The 25,332-nt window shown below is 35.0% G+C and overlaps 1 protein-coding gene across 1 annotated transcript in view; it reads left to right on the forward strand.

Annotated features, from left to right (window-relative positions):
- Positions 1 to 296: 296 nt before the first annotated feature.
- LOC136803264 (methionine aminopeptidase 1-like) overlaps positions 297 to 25,332 on the forward strand; it is a 36,486-nt gene continuing 11,450 nt past the window's right edge. The window contains exons 1-9 of the mRNA XM_067059993.1: positions 297 to 404; positions 16,332 to 16,389; positions 16,644 to 16,678; positions 17,090 to 17,157; positions 17,380 to 17,450; positions 17,809 to 17,940; positions 18,311 to 18,416; positions 18,978 to 19,015; positions 19,420 to 19,485. Coding sequence (XP_066916094.1) covers positions 297 to 404; positions 16,332 to 16,389; positions 16,644 to 16,678; positions 17,090 to 17,157; positions 17,380 to 17,450; positions 17,809 to 17,940; positions 18,311 to 18,416; positions 18,978 to 19,015; positions 19,420 to 19,485 — 682 coding nt within the window. The remainder of the gene's footprint in view (positions 405 to 16,331; positions 16,390 to 16,643; positions 16,679 to 17,089; positions 17,158 to 17,379; positions 17,451 to 17,808; positions 17,941 to 18,310; positions 18,417 to 18,977; positions 19,016 to 19,419; positions 19,486 to 25,332) is intronic.

Raw genomic sequence — 25,332 nt, forward strand, 5'->3', positions numbered from 1 at the left:
ACACCCAAACCACACCCATACCTAACCCTACCAGGTCGCCTACAGGTCCTGACACTATTCCCGCATACTGGATCCGAAAAATAGATACATGTCTTTCGTCTTTATGAAGAAGCCTTCACCAGACCTTACCACGCTGGTTTGAAAAAAAAATCAAAACAAATGCACGTGAATTCGATTTTACCCATGTAGATGGACTCTTATCGAGAATACAGGCCTGCTTACACATCAAATTTACCGTCTACATAGGCCTTTAAATTTTTAAGGACCGCTCTACACCTACTTTTATATAATTCAAAATGGCGGCTCTCGTTGATTGTGAGACACCAGCTTGTGGAAAACCAGCCAAACTTCAATGTCCTACTTGCATTAAACTCAATATTTCTGGCAGTTTCTTTTGTGAGCAGGTAACAGATCTTAAATTATTCAAAAATCATAAAATTTAGCTTTTAGGCCTTGGTCAGTAGTTTGCTAGTTTTGTTTTTGATATAATTTTAAAAAGCTCGATCACTCGACCCAGCTAGCTAGAGGGGCCAAATATAACCCAAGATCTGCCGTTCGATTGTCAAATGTAATCGAATCAATCGAATATTACCCAAGATTTGCCGTTCGATTGTCAACCGTAATAGAATCAATCAAATATTACCCAAGATTTGCCGTTCGATTGTCGACTGTAAGGCGGCAATCACAAATATCTTTTCGTTTCGCGTCGCCCGACCGACTCTTGAAAATTGAGTAGAATTGAGTCGGACAGTTAGTCACACTAGCGTCCCGCCAAAATGCGTATCAAAGATTAATGCTGCGAAAGCGCTATATCGTTTACTTGACTCTCAAGCAAAAAAATGTGGCGCAAAACTTCTAAAGGGATTCATGAAAAAATAACCCGGCGCTTTTTAATGAAATTAACATTTTCAAAAACTTTGAGAAATTGCCTAAAATTTGAGCCATAGATGAAAAAATTTGAGCCAAGCCAACCTTGAAAACTAATTTGAAGATAAACTTCCCAAGAAAAAGATCTACGGGGGAGGCGGAACCCACCTAGATCCGCGCACCACCGGATAGGCTGTTTCCCGGAAATTTTGCCCGACCTCAAATAATGACCCATTTACATATCCAGAATTATTTTTACTCTAGCGTATAAACCAGGCCTTAAAAATCGAAGCGCTGACTCGGGAATTGAATGACAAATTTTGGTTGGTTGATTTTGGCTGCTGCACGTTTCATTTTGTTTCAAACTTTCAAGTTTTAATTGATTGTCTTGCGAACTTGATTCAGGTAACTCTCATCCTTGTTGTGCAAATTCATCCTGTAGATGACTGATGTTGTTTTTTCTGAAAGCTAGATTTCCTAGTGTGACTAACTGTCGGAGAGTCGCTAAATTCGGACTTTTTGCGTTGACGTTTCCTTCGCTCAAAAATTTTATTATTGCCAATTTTTTGCGAGCAATTTCTAGCGCATTCGTTTTGTGTCAAAGGTCACAGTGTTCAAAACAAAGGTTATAAATTGAAACCACGCCAAACACACGGTCGTTTTGGCTGGCTCGGCTATATCGAACATTTCTCTTCGACTCAGTTAACGCGCTTTAACCACCTCACAGACCAAATTTAAGATAACCTGAAAAATTTTACGACCGACCGACCGACTCACTTTTTAAACCAAGCGAGGACGCGAAATGAAAATATTTGTGATTGCCGCCTAATAGAATCAATCAAATATTACCCAAGATTTGCCATTTGTTTGAATCGATAACGTTCGTTTGATTGATCCTTTCGATTACGTTTGATTACGTTCAATCTTGTTAGGTTGATTTGATATTGTACAAGCAAGCGATAAGAAGAAGATGCAAGTACAGCAGGCTTGTTCGTTATCTGAGTTTCTGATGCCGGATCGGCGGCCATCCACGCTAGAGCTCTACCGTGAGTGGTCCTAAATCCGACAGCCCTGCCTAATTCCGACCCCCCCAAATAAAGGTTATGAAAAAAAATTCTACGTTTACAAGCACTCCTTCTCCAAGTTGAACGAAAAACTATTGCAAGAATTCTCAAAACAAATTCAAAACATCTAACAAGATGGCTATAATGTCAAAATGTCAATAATGTAATTAAAAAGTGTGAGTTGTAAAAGTCTGAATGTAATTACCTTTTATTATCATTTATGATGTTTGACATATTGCAAAAAAAATTATGTTTCGTATAAGAAGCAATTATTGTTAATTATTTGGTTCAACTGGTTTACTGTATCAAATTTCCCAGTTTAGTTGACACTTTGGTATTTTCGTTGCGTCACAGCAAAAGGTTTTTTTTTGTTTTAGTTTGTATCTTTGAAAGACCACGTCGGATTTAGGCAGCGCTGTCGGATTTAGGACCACTCACGGTATAGAAGCGTGCCAATTTCCCATCGGTGAGGAATGATAGTCGGCCTTTGATATGCCCAGTCAGGACAGTTAGTCACACTAGCGTCCCGCCAAAATGCGTATCAAAGATTAATACTGCGAAAGCCCTATATTGTTTACTTGACTCTCAAGCAAAAAATTGCACTGCAAAACTTCTAAAGGGATTCATGAAAAAATAACACGGCGCTTTTTAATGAAAATAACATTAATTCAAAAACTTTGAGAAATTGCCTAAAATTTGAGCCATAGATGAAAAAAATTGAGCCAAACTAACCTTGAAAACTAATTTGAAGAGCAACTTCATTCCCAAGAAAAATATCTACAGGGGAGGCGGAACCCACCTAGATCCGCGCACCGCCGGATAGGCTTTTTCCCGGAAATTTTGCCAGACCTCAAACAATGACCCATTTACATGTGCGGAATTATTTTTATTTTAGCGTATAAACAAGCCTTAAAAATCGAAGAGCTGTCTTGGGAATTGAATGACAAAATTTGGTTGGTTGATATTTGGCTGCTGCACGTTCGCAATCGGTAATTTTGTCTCGTTTTAAGTTTTCAAGTTTTAATTGATTGTCTTGGGATCTTGAACTTGATTCAGGTAACTCCCATCCTTGTTGTTGAAATACATCCTGTAGATGACTGATGTTGTTTTTTCTGAAAGCTTAATTTCCTAGTGTGACTAACTGCAGGACCTCTTTGGTCTTTTTTACCATTAGTTCGGATAGAATAAAAACATACCTGATCAACACAACCAAACCTTCTGTCTTGCGTTTACTCTTTCCTTCCCAACAACTTTCGTTTTTGCTTATGTAGGTTTTAAAATCCACAAGTAATGAACCTCTTATAGCTTTATCTGAATAAATCTGGTTGAAAACCTTCTGTCAGGTTTCATTCCGTACGTTTTTTATCCACGTTGTGAACCGGTTTCCCTGATTTCCTGATAATTAAAAATTGTAACTTTCCCGTACGGGCGCATTTGGGCATACCGCCATCGCGAAATATTTTTCGTGAAAATTTACCGTATTCTAACGCTAATATAATCTAGATAGTAAACAAATATTAAATTTGATTCTTTTTTTGTTTGTATTTCTAAATTTTAAGATAAAAAGAACTATCTACAAATTATTTTCTTTAATGGGCGTTGAATCGACATTGACATATTTAATGATGTCATAATCAATGCCGTGCATATTTTGTCAGTGCTGTGCATATTTTGTCAACATCATTTTCATTGGATAAATACCACTAAATATACAAGATAAGTAAACATAAATTTATCGCCTGCAAGCACGGCTTAGCTAAGCACACCTCTCTTATTCATTATCTAAGAATTGCAACGGGCAAAGATTACCGCGTGAGCTGATAGCAGACAAAGGTTTTTTGAAGAAAGGTGGGTTCAAAGCTCACCAAGTCACATCGTGTCACATTTCATTTTGCATTTTGTAAGCCTAAAAATATTTCAAAGCAGTGTCCTAAAAATGAAATAAAAGAAAATCAATCCAAGAATGTTCAGCTAGACAGATCTCTTCCTGTGAACAGTTATGAATGCTGAGAAAGGCTCAAGTGAGAAGAACTCTACAGAGAGGAGGGTAACCAGAGAGGTCAGAGGAGACAGGGGTAGTTGGTTGGTTTCTATCAATATTTCTGGAAGGAAGTATTGTCAATTTTTGTCAACTTTTTAAGAAAGATTTTGATGTGAACTGGACAGCAATCAATCGGTTTTTCCTTTTTCCACTTCAAAGATTTATTGGAAAGGAATTAGGAGAATAATGGACATAAAGATAGCTTTTCTGTAAAACAAAATAATACTCTGATATTATAAAAAGGGGTTGAAATCCTCAAGAAAATTAAAAGAGCAAAAAATGCAAAGAAACTGAGACTATATTTTATAAATCATTGCTTACCTTGTATCAACAAAATAACCAAACCAAACAGAACCAAAGGACACCATTACATTAATTTCTTCCTTTTCCAGTCAACTCATGACTCTTGATTTGATGAAGTGGTTTGAATTTCTTCTTTCACTTCTTTTTTCCTTGCTTGAGTAGCCAACCAAGTAAACCTGAGTAAACCAATAACAAAAATTTGAATGCTGAAAACTGAGGTTACGAAGTCTTTCTCTTCATTGAGAGATATTTTGAATGAGATCTTGCAGCAGAAATGCTTTTGGTTTATAAAACATATCCATAGATTGAATGATAGTTCATAATTTCGATTTTAAGACAAATGCATCTTTCAAACAAAGAAACTTTGAGTGTCTGCTAAGAAAAGTCTCCAACCCTTTTGTGGACTTCGAAAATTTTCAACATAAAAGGGGTTGCGGAACGAGCATTCTGTTTTCGCAAAGCGAAGAAATTTCAAAATGAATAAGAAATCGACGACTCCATTATTAATACAGAATTTAAAAAACAAACTGATAAGACCTTTACATTTCACCTAGAATTTATTGCCAGTGAGTCATAACAATAATGTCAAAGAAGAGGTTGTTGGAAAAATTAAAAGACAGATAAAAAAAGTCATTTGTACTCGATTTTGTAATACTTTTGTAGTAGCTTCAAAAAATCTTCCTGGAAAAAGTATAAAGATATCTGCTCAATACAACTTTTCACAAGGTAAAATAACAAAAATAAAAAAATAAAACTGGACTTAATAACATAGGGGTATTACAGTGGTATTTAAAAGGGTAACACAGAGTATTTCATACAGGGCTTTTAAACTGAAAATAATTTTTCAACAAACGTATCCTGTGAAAAAAGACCCTATTTCAATCATGAAGTCATAAAAACAATAACACACTGATGTGTAGTTTTAGTAATAATGTAGTCTTTCTCGTCATTGTTTTGAATCTGTAGTTTTAAAATATTACAGTAAATGTGACATTGTATTATAGACTTTTTGATAGTTTAGGCAATTACTTTTTTATTTTCTGGTTTACGGACATTTTGAGGAAAAGTTTTGGACAGGAGGATGGAAAAAAAATAAAAATTAAATTAATGTTTTAATTTTTTTTTATTTTCTTTTTAAAAATCTGAAATCGGAGGAAATAATAAAATAAAATTTTGTGAAATATCCTAAGGTATCGATTTTTAGATTTAAAGACAAAAGAATAAAATGCAAGATGTTGTTATAGATAGAGTCTATGGATAAAAAACACTGAAAATAAACTGAAACATAAAAATGTACACATAAAGACTGATATGTGTATATGTAAGACTGTCATAGGTTCCCATTTAGGGTTCACCCTTAGGGTTCGCACTTTAGGGTTCCCCCATCCCACTTTTCTGGTATGTCTATTTTTATATCTACTCTTGAATTTTAACAATCACATAAAGAACTTTAAATAAAAGCGATTACAAAAGAAAGAAAGAAAGAAAGAAAAAAAAATGAAGAAAATTCAACTGTGTACACAACTGTACACAAAGAGTTTTTATAATTTAGTTTGTTTTATGTGGATAGGGAAATTCCATGGGGAAGTTCCCTGACATTAAGGGAAGCATAAAAATATCTTTACATTGGCAGAATAGGGCACAGCTGTGTTAGATCATTTAACCCCCTCTCTCTTTCTCTCTTCTTTTCTTTTGTTTTCCTGTTTAAGTAAAGGTTTTTTTATTTATTTCTTCTTTTTTGAAGGTCGGAGGAGAAAAATTAAATAAAAGTTTTTGAAATCTCTATTTTATTGGACCTACCTTGGAGGTCCTATAAATTAACCGATGTCCGTCCGTTCGTCCCTTCGTCCGTTAGTCCGTCTGTTACCAGCTTTTCTCAGGATTGGCTCATTAGTTTTTTCTAATTTTTGGCACAATGATGCAAAATGGCAATGCCCAAAATGTGACGGAGCCCGATTTTTAAAAGAAAAAAATTTCCGGCCGAAAATGCCGAAAATATGCCGGAAAAACTGTTTTTTTGGTATTTTCTCGAGATTTTATCATTAGTTTTTTCTGATTTTTTGCTCAAAGATGCGCATTACAATGCCTAAAACATGGTCGAGTCCGATTTTTGAGAGACAATTTGTGACTCCCCAAGCGATTTGGAGTACACAAAAGTCCGATCGGTCTAATGGCCGTTCCTCTTTGGCCTCTATTGGACCGGTCTTTTTACCGCTAAGGCCGTTCAACTATCAAAAGAGGCCGATGCATGGCCGATCATGAAAAGCGGCCATAACAAAGAGGCTTCGAGGCCGCTAAAGGGGCCCGAGCGGTCCAATGCCCGGTACGCTTCGTCCCGATGGCCGCTATTGATTTCTTTACTTACTTACTTTTACTTAGCCTCGTTTTCGAAAATGTAAACATTGAGTTCGTTTCTTGGAAAACGAGTTGCCGTGTGTTGTGAAATTGGAAACTGAAATTTTCTTCTTGCAGTTTTAAATCATTTGGATTTTATTTTGATATGGTAGAAATTTTTAACAACGTGGAAATTCGTGGACATTTGACATTCCATGGGAAAAGGATCACTTTCGCTCTCAACAATTTATCGATTCTATCGATACACCTATCAATACATAGGCCTATCGAAAGACTTTTATCGATAAGAATTTAATGATCCCAAATAAGCGATTAAAAATTAGTGATAGGAGCTTTATCTATAAAAGTTTAACAATAAATGATCCATGAAAGTTTAGCGATAGAAACTAATCGAAAACGATAACAAAATTAGCAATAGAAAATTAGCGATAAAAATTTATCGATACAACTTAGAAGTCATTGTAGTGTTTTGGTGTTTTTAAGTGTCCGAGTTTTTACAAACAAAAATGTCTAAAGACATAGTAGGTTGCACAAGTACGTCAACAGACTTTTTAAGAAACAGAACACCCCTATCTCTTAGCAAGAACTTTTATTGAGCCGATCCATTTGTAACAAAAGCATAGTTGTTTTCTTCATAAATTTCACTAGAGTTTCTTATGCATACTTTTACCAACTTGTTTTTCTTCGTATGTTTTAACAAGAATAGTCAACAAATAACTCGTTTTCTACATTGCTTTCACAAGCATCTCTCATGCTTAGTCTTCTGAATTTGATTTCTTTGTAGCGTTTAAATGCGTCTGTTATGCTTAGTTTTATCAACTCGCTTTCTCCGTAATTTTCACGATCGTCTCTTATGCTTCGTTTTATCAACTCGCTTTCTTCGTAATTTTCACGAGCGTCTCTTCCTTATCGATACAACACAAGATAGATAATTTTACTATCGATACACCTTTTCAACATATCTTAATCATATATGGCTCATATCGAAAGATTTTGAAATGCTAAACGTTATTGACGTTTCCTCAATTCTACTTTTTGAAAAAGATTGTACTTTTGAGGATTGAGTAGTTTTTTAGAACCGGACTTTTTTAGACCGGACTTTTGACCGCTCCAGACGCCGCTTGGAAGTCTCTTGTTCAAAAAGGGCCGCTAAAAGAGCGGCCTCAAGCGGACCTTTCAAAAATTCTCTCGCCCGCTTGGAGGCCGTTCTTCACAAACAATGGGCCGCTAAAGATTTTACTTCGGCCGCTTTAAGACCGGTATTTTACCCGCTTTGGGCCGATCGGTCTTTTGTGTACTCCAAATCGCTTGAGGAGTCACATTTTTAGCCGGAAATATGCCGGAAATTGCCGTTTTTCGGGATTTTCATTGGAGTTTTTCCTTATAAGGACTGTCATAGGTTCCCATTTAGGGTTCACCCTTAGGGTTCGCACTTTAGGGTTCCCCCATCCCACTTTTCTGGTATGTCTATTTTTATATCTACTCTTGAATTTTAACAATCACATAAAGAACTTTAAATAAAAGCGATTACAAAAGAAAGAAAGAAAGAAAGAAAGAAAAAAAAATGAAGAAAATTCAACTGTGTACACAACTGTACACAAAGAGTTTTTATAATTTAGTTTGTTTTATGTGGATAGGGAAATTCCATGGGGAAGTTCCCTGACATTAAGGGAAGCATAAAAATATCTTTACATTGGCAGAATAGGGCACAGCTGTGTTAGATCATTTAACCCCCTCTCTCTTTCTCTCTTCTTTTCTTTTGTTTTCCTGTTTAAGTAAAGGTTTTTTTATTTATTTCTTCTTTTTTGAAGGTCGGAGGAGAAAAATTAAATAAAAGTTTTTGAAATCTCTATTTTATTGGACCTACCTTGGAGGTCCTATAAATTAACCGATGTCCGTCCGTTCGTCCCTTCGTCCGTTAGTCCGTCTGTTACCAGCTTTTCTCAGGATTGGCTCATTAGTTTTTTCTAATTTTTGGCACAATGATGCAAAATGGCAATGCCCAAAATGTGACGGAGCCCGATTTTTAAAAGAAAAAAATTTCCGGCCGAAAATGCCGAAAATATGCCGGAAAAACTGTTTTTTTGGTATTTTCTCGAGATTTTATCATTAGTTTTTTCTGATTTTTTGCTCAAAGATGCGCATTACAATGCCTAAAACATGGTCGAGTCCGATTTTTGAGAGACAATTTTTAGCCGGAAATATGCCGGAAATTGCCGTTTTTCCGGATTTTCATTGGAGTTTTTCCTTATAATTGGTTGTTTTTTTATTCAAAAACATTATTAATAGCAATGCCCACCATCAAGCATGTTTTAATTTTTAATAAAATTGATTTTTGAAGCCGGAACTATTTAAAAATCGCCGGAACAACCTATTTTCGCCGGATAGACAGTATTATACTGACACTATTATATAGTCAGTGATTTTTTGCACATAGATGCGTAATAGCAATGTCCAAAACATGGCCGAGTTCGATTTTTGAGAAAAATTATTTTCTGGCCGAAAATGCCAGAAATATACCGGAAATCGCCGTTTTTGCAGAATTTCATTGGACTTTTTCCTGATATTTCTTTGTTTTTTCACGCAAAATCATTATTGATAACAATGCCAACCATCAAGTATGGTTCAATTGTCAATAAAACTGATTTTTGATGCCGGGACTTTCTAAAAATCGTCAGAACAGCAGAATATCGCCAGAAAAACGGTTTTTCTTGAATTTCTCCAGCTGTACTTTATATTTTTTCATGAAATTTTGCACACTGATGCAAAATGGCAATACCTAAAATGTGACGGAGCCTGACTTTTGAAGAAGAAAATTTCGCCCAAAAATGCCGATAATATGCTGTCAAAACCGGTTTGTTGCCATTTTGTCAAGATTTCATTTAATCGTTTTTCCTGAAGATGTGTATCAGCAATGCCCTAAGTGTGGCCGATTCGGACTTTTGAGAATCATGTTTTCCGGCCGAAAATGCCAAAAGTATGCCGGAAGTCGCCGTTTTTGCAAATTTGAATTGGGCTTTTTCCATATATTTCTTTGTTTTTTTACTTAAAAAAATTATTGATAACAATGCCACCATCAAGCATGATTCAATTGTCAATAAAACTTTTGCAATTTTGCACCCGGAACTTTCTATTCCTTTTTTCCCTAAACCCCTCCCCCCCCCCATAGTGTGCACCCCCCCTACTCTGCAGGGGGGGTTTTGGATTTTTGAGTCCAAAACAGCCAGGTGGGAGTCTGAAATTTTGGACTTTCAGGTGGGGGAAATAGGTTGAGGTGGGACTCTTATGGAAATCTTAAAAACTTAAATTCATATCACAGTTTGTTGTTGTTGAATTGAATTGCTTTACATTTCCTATCCGTGTAGAACAAGTAAAAATTGAAGGGGAGATCAGCACATCGAAATTTGGTAATTAAAAAATTTTTATTAAATAAAATCCCTATTTTAGTTGGGACTTGGAAAGTCAACTATCAGGTGGGAGTTTCTCAAGTGCTGGGACCTGAAATTTTAGGTGGGACCTTGACCCCCACTGCACACTATGCCCCCCCCATCCATCAACAATCAATGATGAAATTTAATGCATTTTCGCTAACCGCTATATTTTCTTAATGATTGTTTTTCTCCTTATTGCTATCCAAGTTTTATCATCAGGTAGGTCCATTCAGCATGTTGCTTGTTTTTTTTCTATTTTGGCAAAAATAACGTCGGCGGATCCGTAAACCAATAAATAAAAAAGTATTTGCCTTAGGATGTCATAACTAAAAGTGGTAAAAAATAAAAACCATTTTTACAAAAATATCACTAATTTATAATTCACTACTAGTTTTCATACATTCATTCATGCAATCAAAAAAGCAAATCATGCAATGACTTCAAACCCCTTGAATTATTCCAATTTTATAAGGCAGCGATCATGAACCTCTCCGTGCATTTTTCATTTTGCCAGTAACATGCTCAAGAATTTTGAGGAAAATGCTGTGAAAGAGCTTATTTTATTTGGAAATTATTTTTTAAAGTGTTTGAACTGAATAATGACCACCAGCACCACACCAGTGAATTTGAAATTTTCTACTACTGACTTCAACAGATTAAAAATAAAATGGAAGTGTATTTTCTGATTGCTGCCTTAACATGTACTGTCAACTGCTCTAACTATCTGACAAAACATGGGACGGTAATTAGAATTAGAAAATACACGATTTCTCTTTCGCACCGTTGTAGGCTTTTAAATCGAAATATGAAAAAAATCCATAGTGGAACACACGCTAGTGTCTGTGCACTCTAAGAGGAACGAAGAAGTATGATTAATAAACTTGGTGGAGTTCTCAAAACAAATTTTTTGTCAAAGAGATTTAACAGTAAGTGAAAATACAGGCCAGATATCAACTAGTCCCATGTTTCGATCAATCGTCCCAAGTTAGAGCAGTTGACGGTAAAAGTTAATGTCACTCAGGGGGGGTCATGCAGTTACTACAAGACATCATGAGTAGTAAGTGTCTTTTTGATGCTAACTATCTCATACCACCACACTTTACAGTTACTACCTTTTCCTTAAAAATTTTAACGGTACCACCCCTTATTAACAGTTACTACCTAAGGTAGTAACTGTTTTCTTGACAAAAATATGAATAACCACCCCCAAAATTTCCCCATTTTAAAGTTACTATCTGGAATCTGACAGAACAGTAGTGCAGGGGCTTATGTATTCTCGTGTGCACAGGTTTGTTACAAGCAAACTAACTTTTAATCTGATGCCCTGACCCCTCAAGGACCAAGAAAATTTTGGGTTACAAAATTTTAACACCCCTGTTGCCATGGAAAATGATGTCATTGGTTACCATAGCAACAAAAAATTAAAGTCATCAAATTCAAAAAAAAATTTGTTCCATTCGAAAGAGCATGAAAAACTGGTAAAGAAAAAGGTCATAACCTATATCTGGAAATGCATATATCTCAAGATATTAAGGAAATAAGGCATAATGACGTCATAAATGATGGCGTCGTCGAAAAATGAAAAATTGTCAAAATTCAAAAAATTTTGGCTCATTCGAGAGAAAACCTTCCAGGGAACAAAAAATATTACTACGAAAAAGTTTCAAAATCATTTAAAGAAAGTATATTGATAAAAAATTAATATTTTTTTATTTTTGCCTGTGGAAGGTTGGAGCTTGGGGCACGCCCAGCCCAGCAGATTACAGGCAAAACTTAAAAATACCAATAGCCTCTTTTAAAATGATTTTTACCTTTACTTCCTAGTTAATCTTCTTTCATTTTGAAAGTTAAAGCTTGATTTAAATAGAGCCTAAAACTGCATTCGATTTTAGTGTTGAAACATTTCGAATGCTTTGAAAATATTTGATTTCAAAATCCAAAAAGAGAAGTGTTTACAAATATCAGAAGAATAGATGGATACACCCCTAAAGAAACAGTCACTTGCCTCCTAATAAACAGTGGGGGATTTCCAGGGGGTAGAAATTGTACATCTGAAAACGCCAAAATAGGGTATATGGGCTAAAATCAGGCAATTTAGAGTGAAAAAAGTACTTTGTGTAGTAATCAATTTCATCACATTTGAGAAAGGGTATATACCACCTGCAACTACAGTTACTGCCTATGGGTAGTAACTGTTTTTCTTCAGACTTGAATTTGGTACCACCCTCAACTACAGTTACTACCTTTGGGTAGTAACTGTTTTTCAAATTTTGAAAATTTATACCACCACGGTAGTAATTGTGATAGTGTCGGATAGTAAAAACTGCATGATCCCCCCCCCTGTGTCACTAAGCATCACATGTCACACACAAAACATCCCATGTACCACCAAAACATTCACAATTTGTCCCCCTTCTTGTGTTGCATTACATTATACGTAACTACATAATATTGAATCTTGATGGGAATCTGGTAATGTTTGCGTTTGCTTGATCTCAAGCTACAACAAAGTCTTTCTAATGTCGTGTTGAATAATAGACCTTATCGGCGTTTTTGATTTTTCTAAAAAAGCGATGTGTATTACAATAGAATTCCCTCGAGGAATTCTTATGAGATATTATTTGTAATACACTCAAAACAATCCCACAATGCATCGCTTTTTTAGAAAAATTAAAAACTCCGATAAGGTCTATTAAAAAATAATGTACGTTCTTCGCAGCATACCATCTCAACATATGTTACTGACCACAATCACCCAATATTCGATGGCATATGATCTTTTTTTTAAAAACTTCACTCAAATACGTTGAACCGTGTATTGACAACATGACAAAAAAATCATTGCTCGACTGAATGTAAAGTTTAACCATGACATGACATTTCCAAAAAAATTATAAAGACTAAATGTTAAAATATTTCGAAATCCAAATGTTGTTTTAAATCTGACTTGACTGTTGGTGTTGCAGATATTTGGTTTGATCTCAAGCCATTAAAATAGTTTTCGATGAGATCAATTGATGAAATAGGAATGGTTACTCCAATCAATTTTCTGAGTGTCACAAAAATGTGCCATGCAGTATGGAAGCTACAAGGTAAACAACCATCTGTCAGACCATTTATCGAAAATATCAGCTGACAACAAAAAAAACAGCCACACATTGTCACATTAGCAAGTAGGACAGCTAAAAAAACCTCAAGAATGATACTCGAGTAAAGTTTCCAATAAGTGTAAACAGCAGCAACTTCATTTTACAAGCAAAAGATTGTCTTCCAGCTTAAAAAATCAGCAGGATCCTGCCTTGAAAAAAATCGCCATCTTTGTATCGCAAGTGCGCAAAAGTGAAAGTAGTAGCAATGACACAAAAACAAACATCTCGTACTCGATTGGATAGTCAAACTCGATATAATTAAAAGAAACACTTTTACTTTTTTTTAAATATGTATATTCTAAAAATATGTATATTTTTCAAAAATAATGACAAAAACAGAGCCAAAGTTTTACTAAAGTCTGTCTCAAAATAATTTGCAGCTGAGACAAAAATGGCTGTAACTTTTGATACAATTTGAATCAATTTACGATTTTGTGCTCATTGAAAAGATATTTGTGAGTGGAATATTATCAAGCAAAAAAAATTGGAAAAAAAAAGAAAAATGAAAATGAAAAACGAAGAAGAAAAAAATCAACTTCTTGTAGAAATTTTGTATGATTACCATTTTCACAGGAGTGATTCTTCAATCTTAGTTGATCATCACTGTGAAAAAATTGTTCAAAAATATTCATTCAATCAAAAGATATCAAACAAAAATTTTTGCTGGTTGACTCTATAAAGTAGTAAAAAATGACAAAAAAGCAGTTATATATAAATATTTTTGAAAAATTTTTTTACAGTGATGATCTTCAAAGAATCACTCCTGTGAAAATGGTATTTATACCACATTTCTACAATGAGTTGATCTTTTTCTTCTTCATTTTTCATTTTCATTTTTCTTTTTTTTGTCATATTGTTTTTTGCTTGATAATATTCCACTCACAAAAATCTTTTCAACGAGCACAAAATCGCAACTTCATTCAAATTCTATCAAAAGTTACAGCTATTTTTTGTCTCAGCTTGAAATTATTTTGAGACAGACTTTAAAATTAATTTTCAATAAAATTTACAAGGCAAATGCTTCTTTTCGGTGGCTAAACTGGCACCATTCTTCAATTCAGAGCAAAGTCGACTTTTCTTTATTTTTGTGAACCAAATCGGTAGCATTTCTCGAACATATACAAATTTACGTCCCGCAAGAAAAGTCTCCAACCCTTTTGTTGAAAAATGAAGTGGATGAATGAATGAATTTTCTACAGAAAATATTTCCAAGACCTGTCCAGATTGCTCACACACACCAAATTAAAATTGAATAAAAACATTCGAAAAAGAGTCACGCCTGTGTGTTTGATGATAAAAATTCGAATCTAAAAAGGCTAGTTTACACAGTGAAAAAAGAAAAAATTGAAACAAGGCTCTATTTATACTAGCGCAAAGAGAAAAACAAAATCTAACAGTTGTGTTGTAAAAGACAAATCAATTTTATGACATTATTATCAAAAAAGTTTGCGTGTATGAGTAATACTTCTTTATCAGCTTGGGAAATACCGTGTATTTTGTTTTTGACAAGGGCCTCAAAAACGTAAGGCGTATATCAATAGGCGTATATCAATAATATGTTCCGTTTGCGTCATAAAACATCCCCAAATCCAGTCGGTCGGTCGGTAGCAAACGTTAACGGATTTTTAATATTTAATAAATCCGGAAGAATCTAGTCGGCAAAAAACAGAATCTCTTCTCGCCCTGTTTAAATTTGCTAAAATAAATCCAGTGAAATGCGTTGACCTTAAAACTGGACCTTCGAGGGTCCCGGCTATATCACACCAGTGAATTTCAAATTGATGATTTCACAATGGGTGGAAGGAAAAAACTCAAATGGGACTCAATGTGGGTGAAGTAAACAAAAACTTGAAGCGAATGGTGATGGTGAACAAATTTTATGCCTATAATTATATAAAGTACTTATATCTTAGATAGGAGTATTTGTGAAATTCCAAAATTTGTTCCTATCTAGGCGGTTACTCCTGACTGCTTATTGAAATCATCATACGATCATCATTATACCTCTTTTTTCCTTTTACAATTGTCTTCTTTTCAAACTGGTACCTGGTCACGGCACCAAAAAATAACAGAAATGTTGTTCAACAGGCTGTTGCTATTGGGTTGTCATCTGCATGACAGTCGTTTTGCTCCCAACATGTGCAGAAAAGATTGAGTTTTCTTTCATGCTACCTGGTTTTCCAGTCAGCTTGAGTTCAGGACATTGGCTAATTTGGGAGAATGTTAGCGTGTCAATTTGAACAAAACTTATTTGTAATACAGTCAGGGAAATTCCTCAATTGCGGTATACTGCAATTGCAGTAGTTTGAATTTGTGATTAGCCTACAAAGGCTTATAACGTGCTGGTCGACAAAGATAAACAAACATCAACTGTAAAAAATTGTACGAGAAGAAAGCTTTTCTTTATTAAAAGAATCTGATCTATGGAAAAAATATTTTGTCTGTGCGATAAAAAGATATGATCAATTATGTACAAAAATTGCCTGTTTTCTCCTTGAATCTTGAATGTTTTATGAATATAGTGCAATTGCGGTATATGAAAAATGTAAAAGTGGCATTTATACCACAATTGCAGTAAAAAATTACTACCACAATTGAGGGATTTCACTGACTGTAATACATTAAAGGAAGAAATTTTGGCGGAAAGAAAATTTGGCGGATTTCCCGCAACTTTAATTTTTCCGTCATCCGCCAAATTAAATTTCCGATAAATTTTATTTGCTCTAACTATTCCCCCAAATGTGTGCTATTTCAAGCTTTTAAAAACAGATTTATTCTTTTTAATGGTGTTTTTTGAATGAAAATGTCCTTCATCCGCCAAATTAAATTCCCTCTGAAAGAACTTTTTCGGCAATCCGCCAAAATAAATTCCCGCCAAAATTTCTTCCCTTAATGTATCTAATTCCCCATTTATTTTGCTTACATACATTGAAGTGTGGAGTAATAAGTTATGCAATAGAATGTTTTTTGTGTTACTTGCGTGAAGAAAATCATGATTTTTGGGGGTCTTCTTGGTAATCAAAAAATATAGATATCATATAGAGCTCTTCAATCTGAGCCAAAGAAAGTATACTAATTAGATTTTGTTTTTAAATCATTATTTTCATATTATTTATTATAGACATGTTTCAAAGCCAATTGGAAGACACACAAACAAGTGCACAAGAAAGTGGAAAAAGGTTTAAAACTCTTTAAATTTAGATTTTCTTTTTTCTTCTGAGGGATCTCTTTGAAATATTACAATAACCTAAAGCAATACTTTTCTATTTTCCCAGGTTTGATACCTTGTGAGCATAAAAATATGAAAGAGATGTTTCATTCATGTTTGTGTGGCTAATAGATATAGGTGTGACATCACTACTAAAACCTTTCAACAAAAGATTTATTGAAATAAATACTACGTAATTTATGGCTCATTTTATTTATCTTGGAGCTACCACAGATGAAATCGACAGAATTGTTCACGAGGTTTGTTAGTTTGTATTCGTGATATTCATGACGCAATATTTTATACGGAAGCAGCAAAAAAGTCCAGATGTTTGACACTTATTTTGGATTTTAAATAGTGAGTAAAGCCTGATCTTTTTATGGTGAAATGATTATTAAAATCCTTTTCTACTCTTCATTTCATTTATCTTAATTCAAAAGCCTTATTCAACTGGAAACACTATGAATAAAAATGACATTTTTCCTTTTTTTTAAAGAATTTTTGATAAAACATAAACTGAAATTATCCGTGAAAATTTGGAAAACTTAAACTTTAATGAAGCAAATAAGCCCAATTCAATTTCACTGTTCTGTTTTAACTTACTATCGGCCACCATAGATTAAGTAATCTATTTCTTTCAATTTCTCTGTTCTATTTTTCACTCACCATAGGCCACCATAGAAAGGAATTGCTACCCTTCACCTTTGAATTATTATACATTTCCAAAAAGCTGTTGCACGTAAGATTATATTTTCTAATATTGTATATTATAGGTGCTATGCCCCCCCCCAATAATTTTTTCAAAAATGGTTATTTTGCAAAATGCAAAGTTTTTCTTTTTTAATTTGTCATAATTGTCTTTATGACTATGTGCATGTTTTATTAGTATTGGAAGTTTGGCTTTTTTGATGTGTTTTTTTTGCCGTTTTTTTTTTGTGATCAACTTTCTTGTTTTGTTTAGGTCAGTCAATGAAGTGATTTGCCACGGTATACCGGATAAAAGACCACTCGATGAAGGAGACATTGTCAATTGTAAGTTTTTTGAAATTGTTGCGTGACTCATTCCTTTCTATGTTAACGAGTTGATCCTTCATATCGGGGTCTATAATTTTGGGAAGGCTTGACCTTTATCCAATGCATATATCTCATGAGAAATTTTCGAATTCACATTATACTCCTTTTCGCACCCAAAGACAATAGAAAAAAGTATAAAAAAGGATCGAGTTTAGGGTGGTAAATGGAAATAAAGTGGTACGCGCCTTACCACGCGATTACGGTCGAAAAGGTGTATTGTAGTTTTTTCTGCAGTATGCTTGCTTGAAATGAAAAAAACTGACTGATAAATTTGCTCGCTTAGATAAAACTCTTTATTCTGTTTCCTCTCTTTTAGTGGACATCACGTGTTATTATGATGGCTTCCACGCTGATTTAAATGAGACGTTATTCGTCGGAAAAGTTGACGACGATTCCAAACGATTAGTTCAGACGGCGTATGATTCTCTAATGGCTGCTGTCAATGAAGGTATTTGAAATGCCACGGTCATGCAACCGGCATTTTTTATCAATATCATTTAAGTTGGTGTCTTTTCTTCATGTTTTTAACATGAGAAGAAAAGATGAAGTCCTGCGCGGGCAAATAGAACGTTTCAAGGGGTTTCCTCGGAGGTTCACGCATGTGCATAAGTATCAAAACAACGATTCAATTTTCCGTTGCTGTCGCTGTCGCTGTTCTCGTTGTGATTTCGGAAACTCTAATATCAGAAGACGATAAGGGGCATCAAACTACATTACACTACAGGGAAGTTTCATCGTATAGTATTCTTACAATAGTATCATGTGCTCAAGATCATTTATGAAAAGGTCCGTTGTTATAGTTTTGTTTTGTTTTTCAGTGAAGCCTGGTGTCCGTTACCGTGATTTGGGCAAATTCATACAAAAGGTTGCACAAGATAATGGTTGCTCTGTAACAAGGACGTATTGTGGTCATGGTATTCATAGGTATGCGATTTGATTTGTTTTTGTTAGAAATCTTTTTGACATATGCTCAAACATGCAGCTTCTGTTTTCGCAAAGAATACCTAAGGCACAATTTTCGATACAGAAATTTATGAAATAGCCAGGGACCTTATTGATATATCTTGATAGGCATGAGCAAGTAATAAAATGTAAAAGCAGTTTCTTACTGTCTCTTAAGAGCTACTTAGACTACACAATATATTGACGAACAATATTCGACAATATGGTTTTCGGACCGTAATGTACGAAGTAAACAACAGGTACTCTATTATAAAAAGGAATTTTCTTTCTCTAAAGATCCCCCTATATTGTTGGAATTATTGCTAATCGACCTGATAATATATTGCGGATACCTTTTCAATAATATATCATCAGTATATTGCATGACAATATATTGTGTAGTGTATGTAGTGTATACCTTTCCTGTTATGCTATTTTGTACTGACAAACAGGAGGTCTGATTCCAGCATTTTCGGTTATTTTCGATAGGTAAAATAATGAACCTCAACTAAAACGCATATTATATTACATTGCTCTTTTCAGGTTATTCCATACGGCTCCAAATGTTCCCCACTACGCAAGTAAGTCCATACACAATGTTGTATGTCGTATACCCCCGGTAGGCAGAATGAATTTCATTTTGAGTGCATTTTTTGGCCATCTTGAATTTAAAATTCAAACACTGAACCTCAGTAACCCTAAATTCCCAATATCAAAATGTTTCCTTGGCACAACAAACAAGAAATAAAAAGGCAATAGAAAGAATTTCCCTTATACCGTTCCCTTAAATTCATAATATACATGAATTTCTAAAATGTGTCACATACAGAAAAAGTTTTTTTGAAATCGCCTATCCAACTTATCAAATAAAGCGTCTGTCGAATTCGCTTTCCGTGAGCAATAACTTTCTCAGACCCCCAAACCTTAAAATTGATGAACTGAATGATGTGACAGATTTCTTTTCGTTCTCCTCATTTTTTTCCAGAGAACAAAGCAGTAGGAATAATGAAACCAGGTCACGTGTTTACAATTGAACCAATGATTAACCTCGGTAAGAAAATATTAAAACATAAATGACCGCTCCTATCATTATCAAATTGTTTTCTGAATATATTTTTTTGAGTGTCGAAGTTTTTGAATGTAATAGTTCATCGAAAGGTCGTGAAAAAAAACTATGCATAGAAATAAACTTTCAAAGTTTAAAAACTTTATTCTGTGGTCGAGTTTTGGTCAATTTAGTCCACATATTAACAATAATTGTTTCAAAGTCCAGTCCAGCTATTTCGATAATCTAAGTTTATTATCCCGATCATCAAAAGTTGCCAACTCTGTGATCGATCTTCTACTAGCCATCATACTTAAATTTGATTGGTTTTCAACAGTGGTCGCTAAGCAACGTTTGATAAACAACGGTGAGATGGTGCGTAACGTTTGATTAACTTTCCGTTTCAGTTCTTGATTAGTGATTGTGTACACTAAGGGGTTGACGATTGTCGATGCGAAATTGAGCAAAAACAGGGCGTAAAATGGTCTCATAGTTTTGTATGGAACACAATAAGAACAAAATGCCTCAACCAGTATCACGCACACGAAGGGTAGTGTACATAACACGTTTGTTGTCACTATTCGCACAGTTGTAAATGCCGCTTTGATATTCCATTCTCTATTTGGGGTACATCTGAAAGAAGCTGTTGCCTTATGTAGAGTCTTATAATGTGACGTCGCTAGCCGTAATATAGCGATGTTCATGAAGATAGTTGTCAGCATCGGGAGTATGATTAAAAGAAGCGACCACGCGATCAAATACTCGCGGACAACGATCCGCGTCAGCACGCAATTCTTACGGTTGAGCGTTGAGATGTGATCTGTGATAGGTAAGACGGCTTGGCGTGATAAAAGTAGTCCAGCGTTCAGAAACGAAGCAGCCCAAATGATGATGATCACAATAATCATAAAACGGCGCGTCATGATCCGTGGATAACGTAAGGGGCGCCGTAATACTAAATATCTGTCGTACGATAAGAAAGCAACGACGGCGACTGACGTCGTATACGCAAGCACGGTGGCAACCAAAACTCCTTTGCAAAAACTGAACTCGCCGACGACGTAGATACATATACCAAAAAGACAGCCGAAGCTTGCGTAGAATCCGTCACACAACGCGAGACTTGCGTAAATTAGGTAATTTCTCGTTCGGTACAAACGACTTTTGAAGAGAGTCCATATAATGATTGTGTTAATAAAAAGACCGATTGGTCCTATAATCGCAAATGTCGCAATGATGATTTCACGCTGAGCCATTTTCAATATCGCTTAGAAATCAAATGAAGATCGGTTCTCTTATAAAGATATTTTTCCACTTTTGAAGTTAGGAACGTAAGTTTGCTTTTTAGTTTGCAACAATTGGTTTTCTTCTTTAAATGTCGTTGAATTAAAGTGTCTGTCTTCCTGATTTACAGCCTGTTACTTTGACGTTGTATTGAGAATTGTTCCTTGATTAGTTCATATTCATAGTTGCTTCTTTTTTTATTTCATTTTTACATCGACTCCACTTCTTGATTTCTTTTTTCTTCTAAAACGTAAAAATACTGAACATGAGAAAAGGCGTGTTTTGGTCTTTTTTGATCTTCTATTTTTGAAAAAGCAAACCACTTACTTCATTACAACCTTTCTATTTCAAACATGAAGAGAACACCTTATCCTTATTAATTAACCTTAACTTAATTAATTTTTAAACAGCTATTGATAAGGGGAAAATAAATTTTTTGAACAGAAGGGACTAGATATTTCAGACTTTTTAACGTCAAATTTTCGAATTTAAGAAGGCGTGGTACTTTCTGCAAAGTATTTACTAAAAATGAGTTTTAAGTCAATACACAGATGAAAAGACGGATGCCTTCTGCACGAGAAGTGGATATAGGTTGTTTTGATAATGTCTATGATTGTTTTGAAATCAAACTATTTATTATCTACTCTACTCGATGTACTCTCGCCGTTGCTGTAAACTAATTTAAATTCCCCTGGAAGATAAAGTTACAATGTATAGCAATGTGCCCTCCCGGTTTTTACCATAATGGCTTTATGGCAACTCCTGAACTTGGGCACAGGATGTACGGTTTATAAAATAAAAAGATAAAGTTAGAGATAATCAACAATACCATATTTATCATTCTAAGGGCACTTGATGTGCAAGCTAAACCGGTGTTTGCGACGACGGGATCCGTCTAGTAAACTCTATAAGTAATTTCTCAATCCCGGCCAAGCAAAACAATTACCTTATCGGGGAAAACTTCGTCGGGGAAAAGTGACGAAATTTCGGCTAAGTGACGAATATTTTTCCCCGACGAAAATTTTCCCCGGCCTTAATGCGTTTACCAAAACCAGTAAGTGACGAATATTTTTCCCCGACAAAAATTTTCCCGACGAAAATTTCCCCGACGACGAAGTTTTCCCCGATAAGGTACTAAATGTGGGTGTAATGTATCGAGAGCGTAAGAACTACTTTTCCTTAGTTTTAACACTAAAATTTGAATCCTTTTGAAGGTTTAACGCTCTTTTACTCGATTTTAAGGTGTAAGTAAAAATGCCTATAGGACGGACATCGCTTATCAAATTTACGAATTTTTGCCTTTGGAATAAACATCGAAATTCTATTCCTCAAATAAGGCAAAATATAGAAGCTTCTTTCTGAAAGCTTAGTTTTACTAGTGGGTCGGATTTTACTTCAACGATACTTCAAACTTTGATGCGAAAAATATGTGTGGCAGAACTTAGATTTTTGTCGATTATTTCAGATTTTTATGGCATTTTATAAGTTTGCCTGAGTAGGCTTGTAGTGATGTCATTTGACGTTACAGATCCTTGTTGACACTTTAACCTTCCCAGAGTCTTGGTCTCTTTCCATTGTAAAGTAGGAAAGTTTAGCCATCCTAAGGTACTCTAACCTACTTAACCTTCCCAGAGTATTGGTCTCTTTCCATTGTAAAGTAGGAAAGTTTAGCCATCCTAAGGTACTCTAACCTACTTAACCTTCCCAGAGTCTTGGTCTCTTTCCATTGTAAAGTAGGAAAGTTTAGCCATCCTAAGGTACTCTAACCTACTTAACCTTCCCAGAGTCTTGGTCTCTTTCCATTGTAAAGTAGGAAAGTTTAGCCATCCTAAGGTACTCTAACCTACTTAACCTTCCCAGAGTCTTGGTCTCTTTCCATTGTAAAGTAGGAAAGTTTAGCCATCCTAAGGTACTCTAACCTACTTAACCTTCCCAGAGTCTTGGTCTCTTTCCATTGTAAAGTAGGAAAGTTTAGCCATCCTAAGGTACTCTAACCTACTTAACCTTCCCAGAGTCTTGGTCTCTTTCCATTGTAAAGTAGGAAAGTTTAGCCATCCTAAGGTACTCTAACCTACTTTAAACCTTCTGAAGGCATGCGCCTTTTACCAAGCTTTCTACCTAACAAAGTTTTCAAACCCTGGTAAAATATTTTTTTAATTTAGATGTAGGTGCATACCTTACCTATCCGCTTGCATAGATAGACTAATGTTTACTCTTTGTACACACACAGGTTCTGAATGAGGAGATTACACCGACCATCAAAAAGTTGAAGGAAGAACGTTCGTCTTACTTAGAATACCAGAAAGTGATGAGGGTTATTGAGCATCTCACCAGACTTTATGTGGCTTACGAATTCACTAAAGCCGAGGTTAGTTTATGGACCTGTATAGATTATTTTTATTATAGAGTAATGCTTTACAAATTCTCCTCTGAGCACTAAAGGGCTCTCGCTGATTCGAACTTCAGAAATTCGAAACTTTTCTATGGTTCTAGACTTAATCAGATCAAAGACTTGTTATTCAACCCAATATCCAGTTTTTTTTTATTCTAGGGTAGTTATGCCAAATTCTTTAATCCCACCTAGGAAATTCTCTTAAAAATACTTTCTATGTTCGACAATTGTCCCTCTGTAATTCAAGGAGCCTTTTTGTAAGCTCGAATTAGCGAGAGTCAGATTTGAGTATAGTATCCGGAAAACTACTATACAAACTGTCACCATATTCGGTCTCGAGCGCCGTGTCCTACTTCTTCGTGGATAGGACCCATTCCGAACGCATTCGGAGTGCTCATATCATATCTTTATATTAGATGATTTCAAAGGCGTCTTGTTTTCAAAGCTTTTGTCAAAACTCAACATAATGAAGTGTATAGTGATGTCATTCTTTTATGTTTCCTTGACTCCTTTATTTTAGACGGCGGACTTTCTGGCCTGCTTATTCCTATTGTTAGAGTAGGCAGTTCGCAGAAAATTGCCTGTTTAAAAAAAATTTGCTTCGAAAAGGTTGGAAGAAGTTATTACATTGACGACGTCAAGCGAGGGCAATTTGCATTGATTTGGGATGTCCGACTTTCTATTTTACTCACAATTAGAATAGACAGGGAAAGAATGGCTAAGTCTCCCATGCCCTGACGTACAACTGAACACGATCTTTTAATCATTTATTCAGGAGTTCAAAGAGAAAGCAGGTTCAGAACTCGAAAAAATGAACGAGACTATTTCAACACTGAGTGCTCGCAACCAAGAAGTATGTATTATCAATTTCTTTTTTTAAATCCACGGCCAGCCAGCTCGGCTATCTATGAACTGAACGGAACATTGAAAGGAGCGGGGATTCGAACCGCAAATCCCTGGTTTGATAAGCTGACGCCTTTGACCACTTGGCCATCGCTAACGAGTTTTAGCCTCAAAACAAAGCTAGAAACTTGGGGGCAGGCTGGAGACTTCACAAATTGTCTGATTGGGCTGAAATTTTGCACTTGTTCCTTGGGTGAATATCTGGGGGTAATTTTTTCATTTTTTTTTCAAAATTTTGAATTTTTGAGGCGTGGTCACAAGTCTTTCGCCAAAACAAGACTAAAACTTTTCTTTTATCAAAAATTTTATTTTTTCAATTTATTTTTTTTATTTTTTTATTTTTACAATTAGACCTACGATTAATTTAAAAAATACTGAAGTTGAGCCAGTGCGGTTAGCACGTTCGACAGTTAAACTACAGTTCACTGTATTCATTTCTGTGTTTTTAGATCAGTAAAGAAATTGCAAGGATTGACGGAGAAATCGACGAATTGCAACGGAAGAAAGACGAGGTAAGATTTACATTCCCTCTCAAATAACACTTGAATTAATTTTGATGTCCTGTTTGTTATGTTATAAGATTTAAAATATGCTCAAAATGGTCGTGCTAATGGGCTTTCCTTTTTAAATATCACAGTGATATTGTGTTGTTTTGATTCGAAATACATGTTTGATCATTGAGTTTATTAAAACGTTAGAGATGAATCTTCAGCTTAAACAAGAGAAATTGAAGCTTTAAACTTTGTGTGGCTTTTAAAATGACGAATTGAATCTAGCGGCTTCTTTTTTTTCCACGTGACATTTTCTACGAAATCTAGCGATATTTAATATTTGAAAAACATGTGGGTCATGCGTTTCAGTTGTGGGATAAGTTGGTGTCTCTCTCGGAATATATTTCTACATTCATGAAGAGTGTCTATGCAAATTTTAAAATTCGAATCATCTCACTAATACCTTCCTTCTTGAATCTATAATTCGATATTAACCTGTGTTTATCGGACTAAGGAGACATCCCACTACCTTATCGGCCCTTTTTACACCGGTCCTTATTACGCCACATCCAAATTTTGGGCCTACGCCAATTAGGGTCGTTAATAACGCCAAAATTTGTAAAAAATGGCTACTTGTGCTTCAAAATAGTAGATAATGACTCAGTAATTCCATCGAAGATCACTGATTTTTAAATACCGGGTGCGCCACAAAAAAGTTTCTCTCTTTAAAACTAATTTTCTCGAAATCTAAAAATTTTAAAAGAATCATTCCTACTCCATTGG

Source organism: Clytia hemisphaerica, unplaced genomic scaffold, assembly GCF_902728285.1.
Source record: "Clytia hemisphaerica strain Z4C2 unplaced genomic scaffold, Clytia hemisphaerica genome assembly, whole genome shotgun sequence".
Taxonomy (NCBI): domain Eukaryota; kingdom Metazoa; phylum Cnidaria; class Hydrozoa; order Leptothecata; family Clytiidae; genus Clytia; species Clytia hemisphaerica.